Consider the following 21,896-nt stretch of genomic DNA (forward strand, 5'->3'; position numbering starts at 1 on the left):
CACAAAGTAGTGTAAACATCGGTTTTAGTTTACCAATGTAAAAACGGTGATGAACCTTCTAGGATTTTTTTCCTATTCAAAGCGTGCCTCACGCTTTCCTGTTTTCAAGTTTCCAAAAGATTGAATTGTCCAAATGTTGGGACATCAAAACCCTTGTGGTTCCATCTCCAGAATTGGTGTGGCTGGCTGCTCAAACAAAGCAAAGGCGTTTGTTTGTTTGGATGGTGAAATATTTTTATTGAATCATAAACACACCCTTTAAATTAATATAAGGTTTAATAATTCATCAAAAAATGAAAAAAAATACCCTCGTGAGGTAATACAACATTAATTGTGTACATTTTGGAAAACAAGATTGATACAAAAATTGGTGGGCTAGCTAGCTAGCTACAGGAATTGCTAAGATAATCCCAAAAAATATTTTTTTTTAAGAAAAAACCAAAACAAGTGGCTAAATCCAATTGAGCAGAGACATCTGTTGGGAATATATCGATCGTATATCCTACTTACAGGTTAGACCTCTTGACGAGATGTAATATATCCTACAGAAGACGTGTGTGTGTGTATAGGAATAACACTGGGCAATTTCCTTAGTTAGTGACATGTTAGGTAGAACCTCGAATCTACTAAGGAATCTTGACTCTTTGAGAGAATTGAAATGGAATGGTTCCTTGAGTGGACAACTGGGGAATCAGAATTCTAGAGTTGGCAATTTGTCCCAAGTCCCAATGGGCTACCCATGCCCAAAGGAACTTTGGGCGGGATGGGTATTATAATTTGGTATTGGGTTTAAGTTGGGACACATCCCAACTATACCCATTAATGAATGGGAAAGGATGGGAAATACTTGGGTACCCATTGGGCTCAAATGGCAAGGGCTCCGTTTGGATTAGCTGTTTTTGGTAGGTGTTTTTGAAATATTTTATTGTAGCAGTGTATATGAAAAATTTTTACTATAAATTTTTTTTGAAATATTTGATATATTAATATGGATGGGATGTTTCTTGAGTTATTGTATATTACTGTAACATTGTATTTGAAAAACTTATTTTTTGAAAAAAAAGTCAATCCAAACGGAATCTTAGATTCAAAAATTATCTTTAACAATTTTTATAGTCATACCAGCGAATATAATCTAGTAGTCTTCCTAGTCATTATCCACAAGAATTTCCAGCATTTCAGTTAGTTTAGACCTGTCATCCTTGGACAATGATAAGGATAAATATTCAACATCCTAAGGACCTTGGCCATCTTGATATATGTTGGAATATGGCTGTATATCTATCTTTTCCTTTATTTGTTAATCCAATTTTTGGTGGGAATCTTGAGTATAAAGCACTTGCATGTTTATTTAATAAAACTAAAAGAAATTTAATAAATAAAAAATATTAAAATTATATAAAAATAAAAAATGAATTAAAGGAAAAAAAATATGTAGAAAATGGATTTGGGTATTGGGCGGGATCAATCTAAACCCATCCCAAAATGATCCCGCCCAAGTTAGTCCCAAAACACATATGGGTAAGGTTGGGCCCAAACCCATATGACTCGGTTCCATCTCAAACCCAAGCAAATCCCGCCCATCCCGCCCATTTTGCCACCTCTACAGAATTCCATGATGGGGCCAATATATACATATATATATATATATATATTCCAGAATGGGGCCAAAATTTGGTAGTCTTAAAATGAAATTTTTGTGGACAAGCTTGAAGGGAAACGTTGATCTTTTTTGTGAAAGAGATAGTAGTACTAGTATGTATTTTTTGAAATGTTGAGAGGATGCTGTCTTCCCCTTTCCCTTCTTGGAAATGCCAATACTAGCTAGTACGTAGTCCTATGATACTTCTTCAGGCCAACATCAAAATCTGCATGCATAGGTTCTGAAATTCGGTTCAAATGGATGCATTAGTGAACCAACGAGGAGGGCTATTTTTCACAAGCAATGGTAAAATGATGGCCAAATGCATGCCAGGAAACAAATAATGCATCTTGCTTGCCCTAAAGAAGAAGTCTGAGCCCTCCTCGGGACGCAGAAAAGTCAGATATTTCCCTCTTGATGCTAAAGGTTTCTTTCGCAATATATATATAGTTGCACAAGGATAAATTAAAGGGAATCTGATAAATTTCCTGGCTAATTGCTAATTGCTTCAGCATCAAGAATTCTCATCCTTACCTTGCGTTGCAACTAGCAAGTGTGGCTAGCTCGGATCATTAATCAGTGGTTTTAGATTAATTGGCCTATGAGAGGCGACGAACTTGGAACTGCTTTTTTGCAGGGACAATAACATGCAGTTGTGAAGTTTGCTTAATTTATTATGGATCTGAACAAAGGGTTTTCTTCGTTGGTTTGCCCGAAATAAAAAACAACAAAAACATAATTACATGCATGCCGAATATAAGCAAGGAAGCAACAATACACAAAAAAAAAAAAAAAAAAAAGGCAAACTGGATGTTTATTTGCATCACTACTGTATCGCACCATTCTACAGACAAGGTTTATCCTCAAAGAATCAAAAGCGACTGAGACAGTTAAGACTCGAATTGAAGGACCAATTAAGCACAGATCGAGACAGTGTTGCTTTTTGACCTCTGAGCAACTACTACTTAATTATGCCAAAATCTTGTCACCCTGTCAATTATGCTTAACTTCATTGTAAAACAAGCTATCCCTCTAATTAGGAAGAGAAAAAAAAACAAAGGAGAGAGAGAGAGAGAGAGGTTGGTTGTTGGCGCATGCCTTGACATGTCTCGACCAAAATCAACTTATTTAAAATGACTGATTAATGTGAAAGGAATACTTAGCAGATATGGTATTCAAAGTGAATGGATTATATTAATTACCAAAATAAAACGTAAACAAAGAAAGTAAAATTTGTTGTTTGAAAACTCGCTTCACCCATGCCTTGACACGTCCATATATAACAGTCCAGACATCAAGGCCAGAATGGACTATTATTTCTTGGTTAAGCAAATTGTTTAACATACTCGCAAGGCACAAGAAAGATCTTATTAACCTTTCACAAAATTCTAGATAAGTACTCTCTGTGAGCCTTGATTCTTAATCAGCATGCATGCTTTACATAAACTTAAGCAGGCTAGAAAAATATTTTGTTTTGTTTTCTTCGTAGTTTAATGTACTTGATTGATTTCCTGTTCATTGACACTATGATCGAAGGAATACACAGAGGATACCAAAATCTAAGATCATGCCACTGCCAAGTTCTAAGAAGAAAATATAGAGTTGACCTCAAAAAAAAAAAATAAAAATGGAAGACAAGGTTTTTACTTTCGCTAACCGTAAAAAGCATGAATTCTCGTGATGGAACTCTTTCTATTTTAGGGTGCAATAGTTTTCCTCGCCAAAACTTTCACATTCCAATCATGCATAAACTCAATAGTCACACTACTTGTGTAAATGGTTGTCAAGAAATGTGTATACTTATCACCCTTAAAATGCATGTCATTTAATCCGAATTTGAAGTTGACCCTTATTTTTTACTTATGTGGTGCGCATTCAAGAATGTAAATGTATACACTGTCAGCCTGTACAAGATTAATCATTTAAGAAAACCTTAAATTGTACTATATATTTTCAATTTCAAAATTCATCAAATTTTACATTTTTGTATACTCGCAAGAACCATTTATAACTGAAAACTGTTTAAAAAGAAACGAGTTTGGAAAAAATATCTTCTGTATTTTCACTCTAGTTATGATGATACATAGCTTTTTAGACAAAAAACAAAATGATAACTAATCTATTCTATCTCTATCGTTGACAACTAATCTTTTTTTTTAATCATTTTTATATCTCTAATTGATACAAAATTTAAAATTCAAAATTCAAAATTAGATACCTATAACTCACTCGAACAAAAGCAAATCTATTTTCATCTATTTCCTGCACGTATTGTTCTCCTTTTTCTTTTAATTTCCAAGCCAAGCCACCAAATGACCAAAAGTGCATGAGTTTTTAATTAATTACCAATAAGAAAGTCGAAAGCTGGCGAAGGAGAAGGCGAATGGGTAGCCGCCTGGGCAAGTAGATAGAGAAGACGAGGCGGGAGTGGGACACGGCCCAGTGGCTGGTCGGTGCGTGGTGGGGCCATTGTTTCTATTTCCAAATTTTGGAATGGACACGTGGCATGTGAAATGCGGCCAGCTGACGAATATTTGAAGTTTTCGAGGAGAGGGAAACACCATCAAATCGATCCTCATCATCCTGGTCTTAGTGGTGGGTCCACCCTCAATTTTCAGTTCTCTACCTTCTGAAGTAAAGGATAATCTCACTTGTATAATGCAGCACTCCCATTTCCTAACCCCATACGAAGAATAAACAAAATTGACCATTAGCACTCCCATTTCGAGTTTTTTTTTTTTTTTAAATAAAAACTCAAAAAAAAAAATGTGCACTTAGTAAAACATGATGCCGTCTTATTAATACATTTAAAATAAAAAAGCAGTGTTTTAATTAGTCACGTGAGCGAGAATGAAATAGTAAGAGGGAGGTCACGTGATACATACAATCTCTCGAATCTGGTGCCAAATTGCCAATGGCATCAGCCAGCGAAAGAAGCATCCCAAGTTCGATGGATGGACTGTTGTTCACTCAAGTCAAGGGGCGAGATTTTCATGCGAGGTTAAGATATATTTAATGAATCTATCCTTCGACGTATGAAGTCCGTTACGATCTAAACACCAGTAATAAAATCCCAAGTTGATTAGGCGACGTGCGATTGCTACTGTATGCACGCATTTCGTTTTGAACGAAGACAACAAAAAAATCGAACCAAGAAATGTAACTGAACTCTTTAAAGTTGTTGGGGGGAGAGTGAGATAAAACAAGCCCATTTGGATTGCTAAAAAATTTAGAAGTTTTTCCAACAAAAAAAAAAAGTGTATCGTAGCGATTTAATATATGTGAGTTTAAAAAAAAAATTTTAAAAAAAAAAATTTCTACGGAAAACTACAATCGAAGAATGAAAATAAGTTTCTCATTACATTTTTTCTTTTTTGCTATCAAGAAAAAATTGAGAGAGATTATAGCAAGCTAGTAGTTGGCATTGAAACTTTGTGTATAACTACTAACCATTTTCCTTCAAAATCACTAAGTAAACTATTTACTAGGCATAAAATGCAAGGAAAAAAAAAAGTGTGTCGGTATTCCTGCCAACCAAACATACATGAAGAAAAAGAAATTAATTTTCATTCACCTTCTCACACTTTCTCCCGTGCACGATTACAATATTATTATTAAGATTGAGAGTAACATAACTAACTGTCTTGCAAGACAAAGTATCTTTGGATCGTACTTTTGGAGAGCAAAGATAAGTAGAACATATGAGTAATATTCTATGGAATAAAATATCTGTGAGTTTTCTAAACTAAACAAATTTGTGCTAAAACGCTGTGATCCTTCCCAAAAAAAAAACGCTGTCTTAGAGCTTGTCATTGTCGTTTAGGAATATGAACAAAATATCGTAACAAACTATTACATATAGTCATGAAGATAGAGAAGTATGATAACGTGGTTTATTGCAGTATCTCATACGTTATAACGCGTTTGTCTTAGTACTGCAAGATTCTGTTAAAAACATTTTCGCATGTGACCAAACTACTCAGCCGTGAATGAGTTGCTAATTTGTTTTTACTTCCAGCGCGTACTCTTTTTTTTTTTTTTTTTTTTCCGTCTATCGTAACAATAAGTATGCAGATCCGACTATATCAAAAAAATGTTCTGACACCTCATTTGAATTTTTTTTGTATTACGGGTGGAGTTCAAATTCCTAACCCACTGCTTAGAAAGGAATTTAGTAAACATTTTTTTTTTTGTGATCACCGAGTCAAAACATGATGATTGTCGTACGTACATGTGCATACTCAACTCAACTACTAATATTAATCGCCATGAGTCATTGAAAAGACGTGAAAACAAAGAAATTGTGGCGCAGAACGGAGTTGGTACTGGTATCCAATTTGTCCGCATTAAGGTTTGCTGCTATTCCTGGCTCCCGTTCTTGAAGTCTTCCGACTTTTGTCAGGTCTGGCGACTTCGGCCATATTGTCTAGAAGAGCGGTCATCTGACTGCACATACATACATGCGCCTCAGATTAGGGATGGCTCTTTCGGATCAAACAATTCAATTGCAACTGCAGGACATCTTCTTCTATGTGCAGCCTCGATCGTCACGTGACCTGAACTTCGTCCAACTAATCAGTTTCCAGATAATGAAATGGAGTAATAATAATAATAATATTGATACTGATGATGATGTACGAGCCCGACAAAATTCTGTCTCTTTCACTCCTTAACGACATCTTCTCCTAAATGCTAAGGTGCAACAAGTAAAAGGTTTTGATGTGTTGTGATGATGTTTTGAGCTAAAATTCTAGAAGCGGCGAACGAGAAAATGATATTTAATCTGCTGGGAAAAGTAAAAAAAAAAAAACAATTTATCTCGATTAGAACTAGGCAATTTTTGTTGAAGACGTATTGATCTAATGATTATGATTGAGATTCTAAAACTTAGTAATCTTGGGTTCTAATTCCACTTTTTCCCTCTCCTCGCTTCTTAAACCGCATCCGTCCCTAGAATATGTTAGTTCATCGCTTAACATGACAAAGTTTTATTTTGTTGAAACCAATGCATTTGCCTGGAAAACCTTACCAAACATTAAAAAAAGGGCCCATTTTTATCAAGTTCAGTCATCATGTCAGCCCAACAAATAATAATACACACCCAAGACAACGAGACAGGTTTTCTAGTTGATGTGGAGCAGGACAGTGGTCAGACAGAAAAGTATTCTAATTTCAGAGTCTTGGACGATAGCCCAATCAAGATCCAGCCCCAAAGAGGGAATCAGGCGAGGCAGTTTTGTAGTCCGCCAGTCCAAATGATATAGTTCTTGAATAAATTTTGATTGGGGGGAGCATATTTAATCAGAAATCAGAATTTAATCAACAAACCGTGTTAAAGTATTTGTACTTGCTGTGAATTTTATTATTAAAACCAATATTGTATTTTTGGCTTCCTGTAATTATGTGCTCCTATATATTTCTCACGATTGATTGTGTTAGTATGTTTCATACTTCAAAATTTTACTCTAAATAATTATTCAGTAGAGATCAGTAGTATATGTTGCAGTACATAAAAAATATATCTACTCTTGTCGAAAAAAAGAGGAAAAAATACATAAATAAATTACAGCATCAATTGGCAGTCTTCCCATCGATTAATTCTTTTTCATTTAAAATTCTTTTACGTAACTATATATTGACCAAGAAGATTTTTCTTTGCCTAATATTTAGTATTCCTCCGTTCCATTTATTCGGTCTTATTTGAGGAATCCAACTTTTTAAGAATAATGATTTGATTGTGACGTTTGTACTTCTCTTTTTTTAATTTTACTCTCATAAATTTAAATTTTAAATTTAAATAATAATACGTATATAATTAGAAAAGAAAAATTATATTGTAAAGAAAGACTACAAAATTATTTAACTTTCTAATCAAAATAAATATTTTGGAACATTCTAAAATGAGAATGAAAAGTGGACACTTGCTTTACAAGCGTTCAACAACTCCAAAGCCAAAAGAATTCGAAACGATGTCAGTCTGTTGGGCCACCAACTTAGAATCTTGGGAGTGAGCGTGACTGTTCTGATTGACAACCGAGCGAACTTCGGAGAATTGAACAGTACCTCAAAACCAACTTCCTGTCGGCCAACTTCTTTCTCTCTCTCTCTCTCTCCCGTTTTTTTTTTCAAAATCTTTTCTGTTTTGTTCTTTATCTGAAAAACAAAAAACCATTGGGTCTTTGTAGGTCTCTCCTAAGAATTTTGTTTGTCAATTGGTGCTGGTGCACAATTTCCAACAAATTTAGTAATGAAATTTTCTTGTCATTAAAAAAAAAAAAAGAGAAAACAAAACACAAATATGGAGTACTACAAACTACAAAGTAGTAGTTGTAGTACTTATGTTTGTAATGATGTGTTAAATTTAAAAAAATAAAAATTCGATTGAGACTTGAGAGTTTACTCAATCAGTTTTTTTTTTTAACTTCAAATTTGATAAATTGCTTTTGGAATGCGAGATGTCCCTTCATACCCGAAAAAAAAATGTTGATTTTACTTTTGAAATGTGTATTATAATATATTTTTTGAATAAAATGCACGAGTCTTATAGATTTCGAGATATGCTAGCGTTTCGAGATATGAGTCTTGTAGTCTTGATTATGATCAAAATTTTCATGCTAGGGCTTGAAAGAAGCTCGATTCAAGTCTTGTAGACTCCGAGATATGCAATCTATGGCAAATTACTATAACTTTACAATAGTAAATAAATAAATAAGAGATGGGTAAGTGGACTTCTCCGTCGTGCTCTGCCTTACTCCTAAAAATATTTCATCAATGCTGAAAGAAGCAAATGGTGATCTGTCCCACCAATGGATAACCCTTCCCTCGTACAAAAAAAAAAAGGTAACATTAATTACAAAAAAGGGGAAAAATTGTGGGGTGTTAGTTGACAGAAATGCCCTTCACACCAATATCTGGTGCAATTAACCGGACAATTACAAAAGGAAAATCGTTCAAAACAATTCTCATATTTTGTAAAATAATTTTTTTCATCCCTTACTTTTAAAAGTGTAATTTTACGTCATTTACAAATTTACATTGGTCAATTTTGGTTCCTATCTAGATTTTCGACTAGTTTTTTGCCAGAATGTATCACGTGTCTTGCACATGATTTATTTTGGAGGGGTAAAATTGTCAAACATATTTCATATAATTTGATCAATTGTCCCTCACATTTCACAAAATGAAATTTTTCACCCGCCACATTTCACAAAATAAATTTGTCATCCCTCAAACTTTGCAAAATAAAAATTTTTATCCCTAATTGATCACGTGTGTGATAATCTTTTCTTATTTTTAAAAACTTATATATATATATATATATATATATATATGTCTATTTGATTTCACCTGAACAGTATAGATAACATGTAATATATCTGTATTGTAATTGTAGATGAAATCAAATACACATATATTACATGCTATTCATATTGTTTAAGTGAAATCAAATATATATATATACATATATATATGAGTTTAAAATAAAAAGAAATTATTCGCACACATGATTAATGAGAGATGAAAAAATTCATTTATGAAATGTCAGGGACGAAAAAATTCATTTTTTGAAATGTGAGAGACGCAAAAATTCATTTTGAAAAATATTAGGAACGAAAAAAATTAAATTATGTGAAATTTGATTTGATAAATTTGCCCCTAAAAAATGATCACGTGCAAGGCACGTGGTGAATTCCGATAAAAAACTAGTCAAAAATCCAAGTAGGGATCAAATTTGACCAATGTGAATTTATAAGCGATGTAAAATTACACTTTTAAAAATGAGGGACAAAAAAGTTTATTTTATAAAATGTGAGGGACGTTTTGAACGATTTTTCATAACAAAAAAAAAAAAAAGAAGAAGAAAGAGCCACACCCTTTGACCCAAAACAGTAAAAAAGTTACCAACCAAAAAATCAATCTCGTTGCACGTCACTTTTTCCAACCCCCCAGCTCCCGCTCTTCTCCGTTTCATTTTACAGCTCAACAATGGCGGCCACCGCCGGAAAATCCCCGGTGAGCTCTTCGTTTGTCCAAAAACTAAACCCTAGAACCTCGTATTGCTATCAAGCTTCATATTCCACCATTAATCTCCCAAGACGGCTGCGTAGGATCCACAGCCAAGCGTGCAATAACATCAGCAGCAGCAGCGATCAAGTCCCCGATAGCGTCAATAAGCAAGCAAAAGCAATTGAATTGCAGAAACTGATTGATGACGATTCCAGAGACTCCTCCATTTCACTTCCAAGTACTAATAATTAATCTTTTCTAATTTTCCTCATCTTTTTTTTTTTTTGTTTTTTGGAGGTGTAGTTTATTTTATGAATTTTGTGAATCTTTAGGGCCTTTAACTTCAGCGAGTCTATCGAATTTGGCTACGGAAGGTTCTCGTCTTCGTGTTGCTTATCAGGTTCTTTAATTCGGATCTTCATCTACGGATGTGTAGATATGTGATTGTAGAGTTTATTTTGTTTATATATATATATATATATAATTTGTGGTTTTAATATATTACTTATAGGGTGTCCGAGGTGCATACAGTGAGTCAGCAGCAGAGAAGGCGTACCCGAACTGTGAAGCAGTTCCATGTGAACAATTTGACACTGCTTTTGAAGTAAGTTCCTGGGCTTTTTACTTGCTAAAGAAAGTTAGTATGCTGTTTTCTCACTTGACAGTATGATTCGTCGTGATATTCTCTTTTTAGTATATATAGTGCATGGTGTTAATACTTGCAACTTGGCATTCTTCCTGTATTTCTTAGCTTGTAATGAAGAAAGCTTGATTTGTTGGCATAATTATCTAGAGCTTGGTATTATATGAATAAGTAACCAGATAAGATGAAAATCAGGTAAGACCGGTGTTGAAGAGGGCTAATGAGCTCAAAAATCTCTGAAAGTAAGAAATGTTTTCTTGTTAGGAATTTGCTTTTTGAGGACTTTTACGAGGTATTTTAGAACAATGTGGAGTAGGTCTTTTGCCATGGCGCTGAAAACTGTACTGTTTGCGTCAGAACCTCATATTTTGGTAGCTTAATGATGCGATCTTACTCATCTTGCCAGATATTGTCCTTTTACAGGCTGTTGAAAGGTGGCTTGTTGATAGAGCAGTTTTACCTATTGAGAATTCTTTAGGAGGGAGTATTCACAGGAATTATGATCTGTTACTTCGACACCGGTTGCATATTGTTGGAGAAGTCAAGCTTGCAATCAGACATTGCTTGTTGGCTAACCCTGATGCTAACCTTGAAGAACTTAAAAGGGTTCTGAGCCATCCACAGGTATGTTTTTTCGCCTGCTAATATGATTTTTCAAACACTTTAGTCACTATATTCATTTTAGCCTTGCTAATGCTTCAGGCTCTTGCACAATGTGAGAACACATTAACAAAGTTGGGCCTTGTTCGAGAAGCTGTTGATGATACTGCTGGCGCAGCAAAGGTATCTGTTCAGTAGATTGGCTGTTCTTCTATGTTGGCTTAAAGTCATGTTACCAGTGAAATGCTCTATGTCTTCAATAAGATGACTGTTCCAGTTACTTTCTTCTTGAAAGTGCTTGAATTTAATTCTGGAGAAAGTCTGCTGATAACAATGCAGAAGTTTTTGCAAATGATCATTGGCTTCAGATTGTCTTAGATTAACACAACTGAAAGTTTATCTTGTGCATTCTTAAGTTTTAGACACTGTAATCAAGTTTTATTGATGTTGTTTGGTTGATTTAATTGCTCCTTTTCTTTACATCTCCAATCCCCAGTTTATTGCTTTCCACAAACTCAAAGATGCAGGGGCAGTTGCTAGTGAGACCGCTGCTAGGATCTATGGCTTGAATATTCTTGCCCGGGATATACAGGTTGATAACAGAGAAATAAAGTTCTCTGAGTGACTCTTTATAAGACCAGATTAACGTTTATGGGTTGATTCATTGATGCATCTTGCCTTCCAGGATGATTCCGATAACATCACTCGATTCTTAATGTTAGCTAGGGAGCCTATCATTCCTGGCATTGATAAACCGTTTAAGGTTAGCAATATTGCACACCTACTATCGATTGAAAGAAAAAATGTGATAACTTAATTAAGTTAATTTTGCATCTGAAAAGTGTCAGCTTTCACCCCTTTGATTGGTTCATATTTCTTCATTGTTAGACAAGTATAGTCTTCTCACTTGAGGAAGGCCCTGGGGAGCTTTTCAAGGCCCTTGCTGTTTTTGCTATGAGGAATATCAACCTTACTAAGGTGAGTTCCAGTTCTGTTTCAATTTTGATTGGGCTATTGGGCATGGCTCTGGACTTTATCTATTTGTGGTGTTAGTGATGTTTCCTCCTCAACCCAGATTGAAAGCCGACCTTTACCAAAGCAGGCATTGCGAGCATTTGTTGACAGTGTTAAGTATGTCCAATAAGTTTCCTACTGAGTTTTTTTAAGTGCAATTTTGCATCAATAAAGCTGATTATGAGTAAATAGCGGCTTCCAATCTGCGCCTGTCCCATTCTTTCAAGAGCACTTATCTTCATATACCGGGTTGTGTTCTGATGCAGAAACTTCCCCTACCTTTTTTATGTTGATTTTGAAGCATCCATGGCTGATCAAAATGCCCAATATGCTCTTGGTCATTTAGAGGTGCAGCTTGCTTCAAACTTGATGCTCTGTGTTTTCAGTCTGATAAGAACATTGAAGTGAAATTTTCTTGAATGTTATGTACTCTTAAGGAGATCTCATATGGAAATTGGATGCCCTTACAGGAGTTTGCTACGTTCTTGAGAGTGCTGGGTAGTTATCCTGCAGACACTGGCACTCCATGAGTGACCTTACCGCCTGGTATTCTTCGAATATTTAAAGTATATCATTAATTAGATTAATGCACTGATGTCATTTGCTGAACGACATGTGAATATGGCTCCATTAATGTGACTGAAAGCAGATATATTTTCGCCGTATCTACTTCTTTGGTTGTGTCTATGTTAAGAAAGCTTAGATGTCTGTCATCATGTAAACTTAAGAGTCAGTACATGATATCATCAAATCAGCAGTGTCAATTTGGATTAGAGGTGATGATCTGGGACAATTTGGCTAAAAGTCAATTGATTAATTAAAAGATTTAGCAAGGGTTGTAAAATTATCTTTGCTGCTTAAAGGAGGATAGCTTTGCTAGGGACTTCTAATGAAAGGGTATTAGACTAGTTGTGGTGGGCTCTTGAGCATGATCAGGTCTGGTAAATGTGATAATAGGCTAAAGCTTTTCTATCAGTTCGAGTATTTGCACTTGTGGTTATGCTGAGCAAAATGCAAGCTTCATATTATGACAATGTCATGGGGGAGGAATATTTAAGAGAAAGCCAAGATAATTTGAATATCATCATTTGGTTCCTTTTGAAGATGAGATATAAAGATTCCATAATTTCAAAGAAGATGAATGAAAAGACTCTTTTGGATGGGTACCTGTCTTGGGCTCTGAATCCTCTGATTGACTGACTGACCGATTTTCGAGAACTTGGAATTTGGTTAAGCATTACTTGTGATTCTGCAATATCTTTGTCACGATGGAAAGCCTTTTACTTTTCCTGCTTATATTTTGGATGCGCTTGTAAGTACGTGTCCTTGGGCACTGCGTGTTCTGACATTCGGTTAATCCTTCCATTTCCTCTGGAAGTTCTTCTTTAGTTTTGTTTGGGCTTTTCGAAAGAGTTCAGTCCCTTTCCGTGCACAGATGTTGTCATGATGGCTTTTTTCAGTAAAAGGCTCCTCTTATTCTTTGTACTTCTTATCATTTTGTTTTCAATCTTTAAGGCCTCATTGAACTCTCTTTTAGGTGATACGACAGACAGGAGTGATTCTTGAACTTGCGCATGGATACATCTACAAAATCTGTATCTGGTGCAGCAGTCCATGTAGTCATCCTCCGGAGGTTAATGCGCTGGATGCTAAATTTGGCAATTCTTTCTCTTCTTGTCAGAAAGATGAATTCACCTCAAATTTCTTTCTTTTCTTTTCTTTTTTATTTCTTTAAAAAATTGGCAATTCTTTATTTGTAATCTCTTTGTTAGACAGGTATTCACCTTATATTGTTTCCTTTCTTGGTAGGCCTATTTTTCCTCTTTGTTTTCGGCTTTTATTGATCCAAATATGAAAAGAAAGAAGATTAGCCTATTTGGCATTTTATCTGTCCTTTGTTTTCCAAGTATGCAATTTGCACTTCTTATCGACGCGATTCTTACATTTACAGCAACTTTGACCATAAAAAAGTACCTTTGACATTGCGCTATAAGGCAATCAAAAGAGAGAAACAAAGCAAGACCAAACGCGGGGCTGGAAGATTTTTCATGATTTAATAATAGGAGCCAAGAATACACTTAAGATTGATTCAAGTTTACCAGTTAATTGACTTTCATGTATCAAAAAGGCTAACCTAATTTTTTTTCCAAGGAAATAGAGCGGAAGATTTTGCTGGAAATACGTTTAATAGAAAATTTACAGTGAGCTCTAAATTCATCGGCTGTGCAAAAGTGCTTAATAGCCTACTATGATTTGTACAATTTTAAACTAGGTTTGGTGGGGTGCGCCTGGCCAAGGCAGCAGTGTAACGCCAAGGCGACGCGCGAGAGGCCCGATAGCAAGCTACCGTGATGGCCCCTCCCCCTTAAAAAATTGAGTTAATATCGTGTGGGCCGATGGCCCACGTATCAGATATTAAACTGATAAGAACAGATACTACACTTGATCTTAGCCAAAAGGCCGAGAAAGGTATGCTTTACTTCGTATTGGATTAGCGCATTTATACTGCTGGTACCCTCCTCGTCCTCCTTACCGAGCCGATGTGGGACTTGTTGGCGATAGCACATGACTGACTGGGAAATTTGTCCTGTCAACATAGCAAAATACAGAATGGAAGCAAAAGAAAGGCCAAGGAATCCAATCGTGAAAGATTCAGAAGGATTTGTTGTTCAAAAGGTACGCATCGATAAAACACGAACAATTTATTGTTATAATTACGGGATAAATGGGACTTTTGCCCAAAAGTCTTCAACCCTGAGAAGTACTATCTAGATTTTGTTGCAACCAAGCATGTCGAGTTCATGTTACACATAAAACTGAATCCTATAGTGCATAGATCCAAACACCAAATCAAATTTGCAATAGGCGTCTGACTTGAAATCTGAAGTCAGTGGAACAAGAGGAAGAAAATGTATGCGAAAGTAAAAATTGCACTAAGCCAGACACAAAAAAAAAATCTTTTTTGGGGGTAAAAACTAAGGCAGAAAAAGTTATAATCGGTGTGCAAGCCCGATCGTACGTCTTAATAGCACCTTTAACACTTCACCGTTGGACTCTTTGTTAGTCCCAGAATCTCGCTACTCGTCTAGACACAGCAGATGGAGTGATCCTTCCAAAATCTGAGAACTAAAATTTCTTCGCCTCGTTTGCTGCAGCAGTTTTTTACCAGCAGCATACAGCTTCTTTTGCACATAAAACTCCATACTGCATGGACCCAAAGTGTCGCAGCTAATTTTGCTATAGGTAACCCGACTAGATTGCTGAAGCGGTGGAGGTAGAGGAAGAATTAAGTAGATCAACAACAACTAAAAAAATAAAGTCTGCTTAGCCAGAACTATTGCTAAATTAAAATCCATTATTGAACATTTAATGAGGCATATCAGATCCAAAAAACGGCTCGTAACAAGCATAACATGACAGACTAGAAGTATCGAACAAGTAAAAACAATTGAATCACATAAGCTACTGCTGTTTCTGCATTAATACAAAGAGCTTGGATCTCTAGAACACATGACCGCTGGCCATTACCCGGACTTGATCCAGGAGAAAAGTTTACATCAAAATCCGCACGCGTTGTGTATTAGCATACAAGCAAAATATCACATCTTTAATAGCCAATTCAAGAAAGGCAGACATTAATGCTTCACCATTAGACCTCTGATTAGTTCCAGAATCTCACTACGTAGCTCAGATATGGCAGATGGAGTGATATGCTCCAAATCTGAGAACCACCACCTCTTTTTATCCTTTGGTGTTGTATTTTCGTACCAGTTGCATATTGCTCTTGCAAAGGCTATAACATACAAGCCACAGTCATGACCATTAACTTGCTTTGGAGTATTAGAACACTCCATGTACGTAACGCCATCAGAGATATAAGGAAAAATAGCCCTATAGAGCCGTCTGGCATGGGAACTGTTCATGCAACTCGAGCTGCTGTCGTGATGGATGAAAACCTTAGCACTTCTCCTGAAAGCAAGTAGGCTCCAATGGTTCCCACCCTCAGCAAAACTTACGTCAATATTATCATTGATAGGAAACAGTACAAGTTCCCTATTGGGAAGATTAAGTGGCTTTAGGAATTCCTCAAGGCTTGCAGTATCAGGGCACTCTTTAATCCAAAAGGCAATTGAAGGAGGCACGAATAGGATGTCCTCGGCAGCATGACGTGAACTGAGGTAACTAAGATAGAACTCAATGATGCGATCATTAAGGAAATGTGGACCACTGAGAATGTCCAAATCAGCTTGTCTAAGTACGACATCATTGTAGCTGAGAACCTTTTCATCTGCCATACCCTTTGCCAGGTCAAAATGCAGACTTCTACACCTGCTTAAATGCAATCAGATATCACCAGAAGTGAACTTTAACAAATAAGATGGATAAGTAGAATTTGTGAATTTTTTAAAAGCAGTACACTGTAAATAGTTTAGTATTCAAGGTCCAAAATGTGCAGTCTCGCATCATTGAATCATTTTCCGTAACAATGAAGAGTAAAGTTATTACTCATCACATAATTTATTCAATTATGATAAATCATGCAAAATTAAGGAGAAAGTTGCCAGAACCCTTTGCAAATATGTTGATGACAACCTGAACTCATGAAACAGCAGGAGAAACTAAAAGTACGGACACAAACATGTATAATTAAACTTCAGTTCCAAAATGAAAATATGATATCCGTGCTTGTCACCAGTATGAAAGTGGCTCTACAATCCATCAAAAAGGCATTGCACAAGTTATGAAATTGTTCACACATACCCATAATAGGTAGTTGCTGATGGATGAGTTAACATTAATGGACTAGCAAATTATTGCCGTTATCAATTACAAAAGTCCACAAAACTTGATGATCTTCATATACTCTGCCACAATATGTATGCAGCTTATTGTTAGCATGTGCTCCACATATCTGAAAAGCATGAACTTAATTTTTCGTATGCTCTTTTTAGCCTTTCAAATTTTTTCTTAACAGAATTAATCATACATGTGAACATTCTCCTGTATGTTCTTATTCCCTACTTTTGGTGTCTATTTACCAAAAATTTCATCCAACTCCAATCAAACCTGTGGAACCACTTACAATTCCATTCATGCTTAAGGTAAATTAATCATGTGATCAAACTATTAATCTCCTGGTCATCACTAGCTTTAGTTAACTCAACTTTGTTTAGCACTTAAGTTCAACATTCAGAAGAACTACATGGTTAGGTCATCCCCCATCAAAATTGGATTCTAAATTGTCCAATAAAGGGAAATGCTACTGTATCCGTTAAACGAACCGAAGCAATTTCTGGCTCTGGTTCACCATTAGAACACTCAATAGTGTATTGCACTTTGTAGGCCTCTGGATAACTAAACTAAGTTAAACAGCTACTCTTTATCATGTGATATTGATCGAGCACAACTCAACAAAAATATCTATTTTCCCCAACTCTATCTGAGCTCATAAAACAAACAAAACTGCAACTGCCATCAGGGCCATGTCCTGGTAGGTAAAAGAAACGTAGTCATTTCAACAATTGACGTTCAATTTCCAGAAACACTTCCAGAGCAATAACAAGACAAAACTCAGGTGAGTATGATACCCCTCAGAACAAAAAATTACAAAAAAAAAAATCCAGGAGTCACCAGATTAACTATAACCAAAAATTTCAGAAATTCCAAGAAACAAAATCAACCTCAAATCAATATATGAAAGGATGAATTAGTAGGTTCAGAGTGACAGACGCTCTTGCAAAATTATATATTGAAGCTACTACGAAATTGTTAAGAGGACTATACTTAGCTCACCACATACTGATTTTCCAATGATCGAAATACCATATTATTAAATATGTTTTCCAGCGTATAAGAAAGTGTGGAAACAGGACTGCTATTTTCCACATTAGGTATTATGACTAAGTTAAAAAGCTATCGCTAATCAAGGTTATGATGAATCATCCATCAGTAAGCAGGACTAATAAGTATCTTAATCCAATTTCTTATTAGCTGCAACATAATTAACTATCAATGGATGGCTAAATTAATTTTAACTCGAATAACAAATAATCTAGACAATAAAACAACTAAAAATCTCCAGTCTTAAAGATAAACGTATAACTTTAATAATCAAGTAGAGCTCCCAAGAACTAAGTGCAGGACTTAATTCCATCACCACATCTAAAGATGCAAATGATATTTCGAATTTTTAGGCCTAATACATATATAGACCCCAAAAAAAAAATCATTCCAATTATGCACATTAGCACTCTCTATGGAATAATTTATCACAAATTGTTAGCAATATAGAAAGGAAATATATTACCTTAAGTAGAGGGAGAAGCTGGGTGATACAATCGGCCGCAAGAGGTGGTTATCAACGGTGGATGGCGGTTGCGAGCTTCCTTCCCGGACTACAGGTTGGATGAGTATTTAAGGACGGATATCAATTGTCAAGTGACAGAAAAGAATTGTTAAGTGATTTGAGTTTATATATTAGTCCAAATTCTCTGTCTGTTTAATTATGGGAATCCACAGTTAGTTCTTAGCGTATCAAAATTCTGTGTCTATTTGGGTTAATTACGCTTGGTTGCTTCGTTGAACTTGTCATTAGACTAAATACTTCAACTCCCAACCTTGATTTAGGGCATAGTAACCGCGCTTTGGAATGCGAAACACCTTTTGTTTCTGTGTTTTGTTTTTTTTTTTTTATTTGTGATGGAAATGAAGCTCAAACGCACTGCTTGTTTTGAGGGAATGAGGGGAAAGGAAAGGAAATGGACAGGCCCAAGGTTTTTGATGTTTAGATTGGTTTTTGGTAAGAGAAATGAAAGGATTAGGAGAAAAAGGAATGAATAAGATTTAGTTTGTCCAAAAGTAGCGGAAACGAAGGGAAATGACAATATTAAGATTAATAAAAATTTTAAAAATTCCTAAAATGTATATTATGTGTTTATAAATTGAACTTTTAAATTATGAAAAAAAACGTAACTAACGTAACTCGAAGTAACTAGGAATTTCGATGGGATGAATCCTAGTGATAGACTAATTAAGTCATAATTCGTTGGTTGGTTGTATCATTAATTATTTCTTTTTTTCTTTAACTATTTTTTTTGACTCATTCCATACTAGAAATAATTTGAGGAAATTCTTTGATAACATGAATTTCTATTTCTCAAACGATAATCATTTCATAAAAGTTCATTGACGTCTTCTTTTTATAAAGCAAATTGAGACCCTGTTTAATAACCCAATTCTATACTTAAACTTAGTAGATTCAGATTTTAATATGTTCAAACGCGTTTGATAACCAAAAATTAAACATCTAAATTAATTATGTGACACTAAATTTTCTAGGCAAAACCTACTCCCATAAATAAGTAATAAGCTATCCACTGATCACTCAATATGATATGCACTCAAATGTATTTAATTTAATATTTAACAACTTAATAATTTAATAGATTCACACTTCAAATTTCACATTTCAAGTTTCAATTTTCAAACTTCGATTTTATTAAACATACCTTGACTTCGATTTTTGAATAACCCTCATCACTTTTGTTTCAATTGTAACATAAGATTTCCCCCTTTACATGGAAAAAGACCCGTATTAATAATTATGATTTTTCATATGAAATATTTCTCAATATAGTTTCCTTTCCTTTCATGTTGTAATCCAAACAACATGGATGGATTTCTATTTTCTCTACTCTCATTTCTTTTCTTTTTTACTAGAATTCTCTCATTTCCTTTCCTTCAATCCAAAACGGTGCTTTACTCCATAATAGTAGTCATTGCCTATCTTCTATTAGATATGGATATTTTAAATTTTTGGTTATGATGGATTGTGACAAATAAAAGAGATACAAATTAATGTAGAATTGCTATATGTAAAAAATAATAAATGTTCAAAAATTAATTAATTTCATTATTTGCAAATTCAAAATTTAGAAAAGAAAACTAATGGATAGAGAAATATTTTATTTGTTCAAAAATAAAAAGAAAATAAACATCAACATAATAGAGGGGTAGTTTCATTTTTAGAGAGTTAAGTGACAAAAATAAAGTTTAATGGATAAACTGGAAATTTATCTATGCCTCAAGGAGAGTTATTTTTTTTATTAACTCAAAAATTAAAGCCCTAAAGTCACTAGCTGTATAAGCTATTTTATATTCGTCTGACTAGCACGATAATTGGAAAAGATACAATAATTTTACCTACACATTTACCTACATCATAAAATTTAGACAAGTACTCCTCGGTAATCCACAAAATCTATCCAAACTAATCCTTTTTGGTCACCTAATCTGTGTTACACGTTGAATGCTGAGGGTACGTTTAGTGTTGTAGTAGTTTATTGAAACATATTTCATCTAATGAAGCTTTTAATAAAAGTACTTATTAAGTGTTCAAGCACGATTAAGTATATTATTTGGATATATAGTTTATTGTATTGGATAGTGCGTAATTTTAAAATTTTTAAATGTATTTATCTTTTTATTTAGTTCATAATATAAGATAAATGATTAAATTTGATATTTTATTTATTAAAATACAAAAACTGTTCTAAAAGTGCCAAATCTTAAGTATTGCCAAAATTACTTTTAACACCAAAAATTTTATTCCAAATTTTATGAAATAATGTTCATTAAATACTTCAAAACTATATATATATTTTTTGGCCAAAAGTATCACAGCCCCAAATGCGGCTAACATAGGTCTTGATTAAAAAAAAAAATAAAAAATTATCCAAAGCAAGTTGTAACATACAACCAAAACTAGAAGACAATCCCGCAGTGAAATGGATATTTACTCAATGGAAGAATCGAGAAGGTTAGGTTGACCTTTTAACAGTTCAACACTGAATTTATCCCAAAAAAGAATTCAACACTAATGGCCAAATTCCTAATGGCCACTAATAGTTCTTGCCCACGCGATTTCTCTGTCATTGGAGAAATCCAAATAGCTCTTTTGACATTTCTAAAAAAGTAACTTAACAAAGGCGCAGAAAACAACAACCTAATTTGATGTGTCACTAGAAGTAGAAGTGGCATCAGCGGCAAGCGGATACCTTTTCTTGGTGTAAAGTGGATGGTCCTTTCATCTCAAATCTTATAAAATTCAAATCTTCCAATATGGCAATGTTCACAATTATAAGATGCTTTGGAAACCAGAAATAGATGGTAAAAAACATCGCCATAGCTGAGCTTGAGGGGGGTTAGGGTGATAATTTATAAATATACGAATTATGTTGAAGTTCAAATTTTAAATAAATTGAATTCCGAGAACTTTACATCTGTTTGGATTTTGGAAGATTTTTGCCAAAAAATGTACTATAACAATGTAATATATATATATATATACATGCGTGTGTGCACCGGTGAGGTCAAAAAAATTATTTGAAGAAAATATTATTGTAAATTTTTTTTTGCTAAAATGCTCACAATCTAGACGGGACCTAATTGCATGCACCGTTTGAGGCAGAATTTATTTACCGGGGAACCTGGTGTAGAGTGTTGGCAAAGAAACAATTACTCCATTAATTGATCCCTTTAAAATAATTAATTGCACTTACCAGCTTACTTGCGTTTTACTAATGCTGGTTAGTCGCAAAATCCTAGGGCACATTGAACACATGATTGTAGGTCCCAGGCGGATATGAGGCTTCCTATACAAATTTCCAATATTTTCTCCCGGGTCTCCTTTTCAATTTTTTTCACCATCCACCGAGTAACTCTTTTATGGATTCACATTTTACACCCCTATATGTGGCCAATGCTCAATTCTTAGCATCTTTCCAAAAAATAAAAATAAAAAATAAAAAATAAAAAATAAAAAGAAAAGAAAAGAAAGAAATGCTTAATTCTTATATGAACAGATTATTAGGATTATTTGCATAATAAAAGTCGAACTAGACTAGTCACACAGTTCACATTATATTATCTATATATAGATTAGGCCTCTTTTAGTCGATTTAATCTGATGCATAAGATTTGTCATATATT

At 34.6% G+C, this 21,896-nt stretch overlaps 2 protein-coding genes and 1 non-coding gene across 8 annotated transcripts; 1 reads left to right on the plus strand and 2 right to left on the minus strand.

Moving 5' to 3' along the window:
* Nucleotides 1–9,519: 9,519 nt before the first annotated feature.
* Nucleotides 9,520–13,795, plus strand: LOC113708504 (arogenate dehydratase 2-like). 5 transcript variants are annotated; one of them, XR_011818361.1, is made up of 12 exons: nt 9,521–9,887; nt 9,982–10,049; nt 10,161–10,253; nt 10,716–10,916; nt 10,995–11,075; nt 11,389–11,484; nt 11,578–11,655; nt 11,781–11,870; nt 11,946–12,023; nt 12,173–12,254; nt 12,377–12,452; nt 13,456–13,795. XR_011818361.1 is itself a non-coding variant. In XM_027230965.2 (12 exons), exons 1-11 carry the CDS (start codon nt 9,629–9,631, stop codon nt 12,434–12,436), a joined length of 1,164 nt encoding a protein of 387 aa, XP_027086766.1. In that variant the 5' UTR covers nt 9,524–9,628; the 3' UTR covers nt 12,437–12,452; nt 13,444–13,795. The 5 variants fall into 5 exon arrangements, 3 of the variants coding, with proteins under 3 accessions (XP_071915511.1, XP_071915509.1, XP_027086766.1); XM_027230965.2 differs by having other exon boundaries at nt 9,524–9,887; nt 11,968–12,023; nt 13,444–13,795; XR_011818360.1 differs by lacking the exon at nt 11,946–12,023.
* Nucleotides 13,796–14,183: 388 nt separating this feature from the next.
* LOC113719567 (U2 spliceosomal RNA) lies at nt 14,184–14,379 on the minus strand. Its single transcript, XR_003454921.1, has one exon. It is a non-coding gene; the product is annotated as a U2 spliceosomal RNA (small nuclear RNA).
* A 975-nt stretch (nt 14,380–15,354) lies between these two features.
* LOC113708534 (NEDD8-specific protease 1) lies at nt 15,355–18,730 on the minus strand. Of its 2 annotated transcripts, none has more exons than XM_027231008.2 (2): nt 18,214–18,730; nt 15,355–16,238 (listed from the first exon to the last, which is right to left on the minus strand). In XM_027231008.2, the coding sequence occupies exon 2, from the start codon at nt 16,199–16,201 to the stop codon at nt 15,542–15,544; it is 660 nt and encodes a 219-aa protein (XP_027086809.1). In that variant the 5' UTR covers nt 16,202–16,238; nt 18,214–18,730; the 3' UTR covers nt 15,355–15,541. The 2 variants fall into 2 exon arrangements, with proteins under 2 accessions (XP_027086809.1, XP_027086801.1); XM_027231000.2 differs by having other exon boundaries at nt 15,355–16,235; nt 18,214–18,726.
* Between the last annotated feature and the right edge of the window lie 3,166 nt (nt 18,731–21,896).

Source organism: Coffea arabica, chromosome 1e, assembly GCF_036785885.1.
Source record: "Coffea arabica cultivar ET-39 chromosome 1e, Coffea Arabica ET-39 HiFi, whole genome shotgun sequence".
Lineage (NCBI taxonomy): Eukaryota > Viridiplantae > Streptophyta > Magnoliopsida > Gentianales > Rubiaceae > Coffea > Coffea arabica.

What these genes read in the sequence shown, in the direction of transcription:
- LOC113708504 (XM_027230965.2), top strand. Translation starts at nt 9,629, where the DNA reads ATGGCGGCCACCGCCGGAAAATCCCCGGTGAGCTCTTCGTTTGTCCAA. An exon ending in GGGTTCTGAGCCATCCACAG is followed by an intron (nt 10,917 to 10,994) that starts GTATGTTTTTTC and finishes CTAATGCTTCAG; the next exon opens with GCTCTTGCACAATGTGAGAA. An exon ending in GGAATATCAACCTTACTAAG is followed by an intron (nt 11,871 to 11,967) that starts GTGAGTTCCAGT and finishes TCCTCAACCCAG; the next exon opens with ATTGAAAGCCGACCTTTACC.
- LOC113708534 (XM_027231008.2), bottom strand. Translation starts at nt 16,201, where the DNA reads ATGGCAGATGAAAAGGTTCTCAGCTACAATGATGTCGTACTTAGACAA.